Raw genomic sequence first — 6,279 nt, 5'->3', positions numbered from 1 at the left:
TCAAAAGATTAGTAGAGCAAAATCTTCTGAAAGTCGAAATGCACTAAATCTACTGAATTATCGAGATTAAATGCAATATTTTTAAAGAAGTATACACAGACTTTTCTCTACATTAATATACTTTTATTTGCAAGCTTAAAACTCCAACAATCAGAAAATAGTTAGAAAGAGATTGAGAATAATAGACAAATTTTTTCAGGTGAGATAGTGAAATGAAAAATATTTATGGTTGTAGATTACCTTCTGAAGATGATCACTAATGTTATGCTGCTATAAAAATTTTCATTAGTTACCTTATTTAGATTAGTTTGAATCAAACACTTTTAGGTTTAATTACTTCAAATAAAGCTAAGCCTAAAGTTATGCTATTAGGTTTCATACTGATACAACAGCGGAAGTCACGTGACACTAGTAACACGTCATGAGATTCTAGAAGGATCGGGGAACCTCACAAACATCCCAGCATTTGCAAGACGCCCTCTATTTTTAGTATATAAGCCGGCAGATAAATTGATAACGGGATAATCGAGTCAAGCCGAAAGTAAAGTGTATAAATCATTGTGAATTATAGCGTGTGTTTAAGTTAAAGTGACTGTGGAAATTCTATGTATTGCAAAGTTGTACTGAGGAAGAATAAACTAGTTTTATTTAAGAAAGGACTTGTATCGCTGAAGTTCCTCAGGAAGAATTTTTACGGGGAAATTATCAAACGACCAGAGAAGTAACAAATTGGTGTCAGAAGTGGGATTGAAAAAAAGAAAAAGAAGATGGCAACGAACAGCAAAAGAAACAAGAAGAACAAGAAAAGAAACAAGAATAATGTGAAAAGAAACAAGAGGAGAGACAACAGCAGTGGCAAGAAAACTGGCAACAGTGGCAACTCGAACAACAAAGTAAATAAGAGAGATTACAACAGCTGTTGGAGGAAAAAGAAAAGAAACAAGAAGAATGAGAACATAAACAAGAAGAGAGACTACAGCAGTAGCAACTGGAACAAGAAAGGAAACAAGAAGTACAAATGGAAAACTTTAGTCTTGCTAGAGTTTCTTCTTTCTGGTTAGGAACAGCATACACTTCTGGCCAGTTGGTGAAATACTTCATTATAACCCTGTTGTATTTATTACCACTGTTACTCTGTAACAGAAAATCAAGCATGTCAACAGCAACTCTCTGAAATAGAGCTCCAACACAATAGTTCTGTGGCTGCCAATGCTGTTTCTTTTTTGGTTGGTTTTCTAAACCAAATGGTCAAAGAACTAACCAGAAGGAATACCATTTTAAGCTTGTTGCTAACCATTGATGGGATACCATTTTAATCTCATTGCTAACCATTTATGAGGATACCATTTTAAACACGTTGCTAACCATTGATGAGGATATGGTTAAGGGATACCATTTTAAACTCACTGCTAACCATTGATGAGGATATGGTTAAGGGATACCATTTTAAACTCATTGCTAACCATTGATGAGGATATGGTTAAGGGATACCATTTTAAACTCATTGCTAACCATTGATGAGGATATGGTTAAGGGATACCATTTTAAAATCATTTCTAACCATTGATGGGATACCATTTTAAACTCATTGCTAACCATTGATGAGGATATGGTTAAGGGATACCATTTTAAAGTCATTTCTAACCATTGATGGGATACCATTTTAAACTCATTGCTAACCATTGATGAGAATATAGTTACAAAAGTTGAAGTCAGGGAACCTTTGGGGAAAAATGTTCATAATTACGTTTGATGTTTTATCATATGTATAGGGAAAAAAAATTTTATTTTTGTTACTAACTTTCAGAAAGCCCACTTGGAGGACATAAGATTTATCACTAATGAATTGGGATAGTACCTTAAAAGTAGATGTGGAACAGATTTTCTAAAATAAACTGCTTTTAACTCTCTCACCATGGGCTCAGTGTGCTTGTTATAGTTTTCAAACTAGAACTTTTAATACACAAAATTTTGCAGATTACCAGGAAACATTACAAGGCTTTAGTACACAAATTATCAGATTTTTTTTATTAAGTATTAAGATTTTTAAGTGATGATTTCCTCATGCATTTTTTCTGTTTTAAATATTGACTATCCAACATACAAAGTATTTTGATTTTAAGATTACAAATACTTTTATGCATCAGAAAACTGTCAAATTTTACTTGCGAAATCATTATAACCTCCAGTTAATTATCAATTTTTCTTTAGAAAAAACTTTATATTTTATCTGTTATTTTCAGTATTGTATCTCTGTATGGGTTTGGTCAATTTGAATGATCTCATAACCAACATGAAAATATAAGGAGATAGATATAAATCACTTTTTTTGTGCTAGAATGACTACAAATTATAAAAAAAAAAACACAAATGTTTAGTCTAAATAGCTTAAATCTCATAACATTATACATCTATATATGTATATTTTTTTTTTATTTCATTGATCTTTCAGCCATGTCTGACTAACATTACAGAAGTTGTAATGACATGGTGCATGTGGAGTCATGTTACCGTATCCAACTGTTACGGCTCTGTGTTCGTTTGTTAATTTTCCGTAAAAATTATTTCCAAAGAAACTTTAGCAATACAAGTCCTTTCTTAAATAAAACTAGTTTATTCTTTCTCAATACAACTTTGAAATTCACTTAATTTCCACAGTCACGCTATAACTTAAACAAATGCTATAATCCACAATGAACGATTCACGCGCTTGACTCAATTGTCTGTCTCTATCTCTGTCTGCAATTGAATTCCATTCCATTGTTGCCGTCAGTTCTTGGCGGTCTTATATACAAAAATACTGCACATCTAGTAAACACTTGAGGCTTCACGAAGGGACATGAATTTTCTAGAAGCTCATGACGTGTTACTAGCGTCACATGACTTCCACTGTCGTAACACAACAGTATAACTGGCCTTTACAAAGTGACCTGTCTTCAGTTTGTTCTAGTGAACCACTATTTTATAAAATAGTCACATTTTGGATATAATACATTACATTTGCATATATATATTATTACTATTTACAAATAAGTTCTAAGCTTTCAGTTTTTCTCTTAAAACATAGAACAGTAAATAAAGAACTATAGAAAACAATGATCTCTTCTACTTACAAACTTTGTACTCATTTGCCAGCTTACCATAATTTGTTAAGCCTTGTCAAATTTTGCAGTTGTGGAGGATGTAAAACAAAATAATTATTAGGTTTTATATATTCATTTTGAAATAACCAAATATTATAAATTACTCTATCAGTAATGCAAAATTTCACTTTTAATTTATCAGGATTACTAACTAAACTGTATTTGAGTAAAAAAAATATTCTTTTTCGGACAACATTTTCACTTACCACATCCTTCAGCGATTCAATAATTATCTAGGGATATTCCCACCTTTTAGAGGATGAGAAACCACCAGGTGGACATTCTGAGCTTTCCATTGATTATTCACAGGTCATAGACAGAAGTAGGTGTATGTAAGCATTTCCAAAAATGGAAAGAGGTGGGTAGGGCCACTAAATGTAGCAATATCTCAGGAAATGGAAAAGATAGGAGGTTTTTATTTTATATTCTAGCTTGTCTATATCGGTAATTTGCATTTCTAATTCATAAGGAAGTATAGACCTTGTATTTGGACATCACAAACATATAATTTGAACCAAAGCTGCATTCAACATACCATGTGATACACAAAAATCAATATTTGGGAATTTTTTCGAAATATATAATTTTAAATTAATAATTTAACTAATGGGTAATATTAAAAGTTGAATTATAATCTACAATTTGATACCAAAATTTTTGACATACATTCATAAAATAGCAGTTTAATAAAATTTTGAATGTAACTCAGCAAACATGATCACATGCCCCTTGACCATAGGAGGACCCATAGCAAGAGGGATAATTAATGTAAAATGAACTGTTCACCACAGCCACTGAAGTTCACTCTCATGTTTCTGTGCATGATATGTACATTCCCATGTTTGTCAGTGTATGAAGAGTTCACTCCCATGTCTGTGCATGATATGTACATTCCCATGTTTGTCATTGCATGAAGAATTCACTCCCATGTCTGTGCATATGTACATTCCCATGTTTGTCAGTGCATGCAGAATTCATTCCCATGTCTGTGCATGATATGTACATTCCCATGTTTGTCATTGCATGAAGAATTCACTCCCATGTCTGTGCATGATATGTACATTCCCATGTTTGTCAGTGCATAAAGAGTTCACTCCCATGTTGGTGTATGATATGTACATTCCCATGTTTGTCAATGCATGAAGAGTTCACTACTGTAATGCACACTAGCCTTAAAACCAGTGGCTCAGAAAACATGTTCAGTTAAAGGAAAATATTTCCATAGCATTAAAATGCAAGTTCCATATTTATTAGTTTTAGACAAGATTAATTTAAAGTTTTTTTTGTACGAGAAATAACGCAAATCCATTTTACTCATTTCAGCAAAATCTACTGTTGGAGAAGAAATAACAGAAATAGTGAACTTCATACCAGTGAAGAAACAGGTATGTCAAATTATTCATTCCATTAACCCCCTGGTTACGGGTTCAGTCAAAGTGACCAAGTTTATAACCACGAAGTAATCATCATGGTTTCCATACTGTAACTTTTAAAATGGTATGGGTATCTTCACAAAATTTGAAAAGTTTTTAGTAAACATTATAAGGATTTTGTGCACAAAAAATCAATTTTGTAATTAAGAATTTTTGCTAAAAATTTATTCTTAAATATATGGAGTCAGTTGACTGCTTCAAGTGCATGTGAGTTTTGTATTAAGATTAAAACTACTTTTCTTCATCTAAAAGCTGTCAAATTTCATTTGCATTATCTCTAAAACTCCTATATGAATACCAAACAAACCCTTTTTTTCAGTAAAAATTTATATTTTTATCTGTTATTTTCTCTATCCTAACCATATACTCATTCTGTCAATTTGACTGACTCCATAACCACTGTAAAAAAAAAAAAATCGAAATAAATCTAAATTAGCAGTTTTTTCTTTCTAGAATGACTGGAAATTGTGAATGAAACTAAGTTGTTAAAGTTTGTAACAGTATACATCTATTTATACTTATTTTTATTGCCCTTTTAATCTTGTCTAACAAAAGTTGTAAATCACTCTGTGGATGTGTAACTCACATTACCGTATCAAATAACATAACACAAGCACGCCTTGTGAGGAATTTTTATTTTGTTTTTCTGTTATCTTACTTAACCTAATCTTATCTTACTAAGAAGTTTCTAATTTTTAAATTTTAGTTACTTTGATGACAATAAGTAAAGAATACATGTGAAAAACAAGAAATATATTATTTATCCAGGTCTTCTTCTTATTTGTTGTCAACTGTCAACGAAATCTAAGCCTACTTTTTTTGTACTAATGGTACTATCACAATAAATAATTTTTTATTTATTAAATAATGCACTTAAAACACAGAATAATAACATGCAAAAACAAACTATGTCGTATAACTATCATAATTTTTCTTGCTTTCTAACTAGGCAGTAAGAACCCTTAGAAATTCAGCTAAGCTTGTTGATTTGATTTCCATGAGAAAGAAGTTTAGAACTGGAGCTGCTATTGACACTTCTTTGTACAGAAAACAATGTAATATAATATGTCATTTGATAGATTAAGACTTTGGCTTTTTACCAGTTACAAATAATATATGTAAGTCATCAGAGAAACCTATTGGCAACTTGAGAAGAGGGAAGACCTAGAGAACAAATGTCAAGTTCTCATACTAGTGGAGATTGAGGATTTTTTAAAATACATACTTAGAAAAGAAAGAACTTAATACTTAGCTAGTATTATAATTTGATTTATTAATTACATTTTTATGCCACATTTATTCATATACATTGATAATAATTTAGTTTGATTAAACTTTGAATTTAACTAAAGGGTTAAGTAACAGCATGTATTGTAATTTATACATTTATGCAAATAAGCAGCATTTGAGAATTTAAAACAGATCGTTAAGTTATAGATCATCACATGATGTGGTTCAGTTTAACTTTTTTAAATAATGACACTACTCTGCACAACAAACAGTTATTACCTCACACACTACCATGAAGATTATAATAACAAACAGTTATTACCTGGTACACTACCATGAAGATTATCATAACAAACAGTTATTACCTCACACACTACCATGAAGATTATAATAACAAACAGTTATTACCTCACACACTACCATGAAGATTATCATAACAAACAGTTATTACCTCACACACTACCATGAAGATT

At 31.1% G+C, this 6,279-nt stretch overlaps 1 protein-coding gene across 1 annotated transcript in view; it reads left to right on the top strand.

Moving 5' to 3' along the window:
- Window positions 1–6,279, top strand: part of LOC111083135 — a gene marked incomplete at its 3' end in the record, with an annotated part of 15,268 nt that overhangs the window by 6,816 nt on the left and 2,173 nt on the right. Inside the window, exon 3 of the mRNA XM_022379415.1 lies at window positions 4,467–4,528. Coding sequence (XP_022235123.1) covers window positions 4,467–4,528 — 62 coding nt within the window. The remainder of the gene's footprint in view (window positions 1–4,466; window positions 4,529–6,279) is intronic.

The sequence above is a fragment of the Limulus polyphemus genome, unplaced genomic scaffold (genome assembly GCF_000517525.1).
Source record: "Limulus polyphemus unplaced genomic scaffold, Limulus_polyphemus-2.1.2 Scaffold8299, whole genome shotgun sequence".
Taxonomy (NCBI): Eukaryota; Metazoa; Arthropoda; class Merostomata; order Xiphosura; family Limulidae; genus Limulus; species Limulus polyphemus.
Note: the sequence above shows the minus strand (reverse complement) of the source record. Positions and strands in the feature narration are given on the sequence as shown.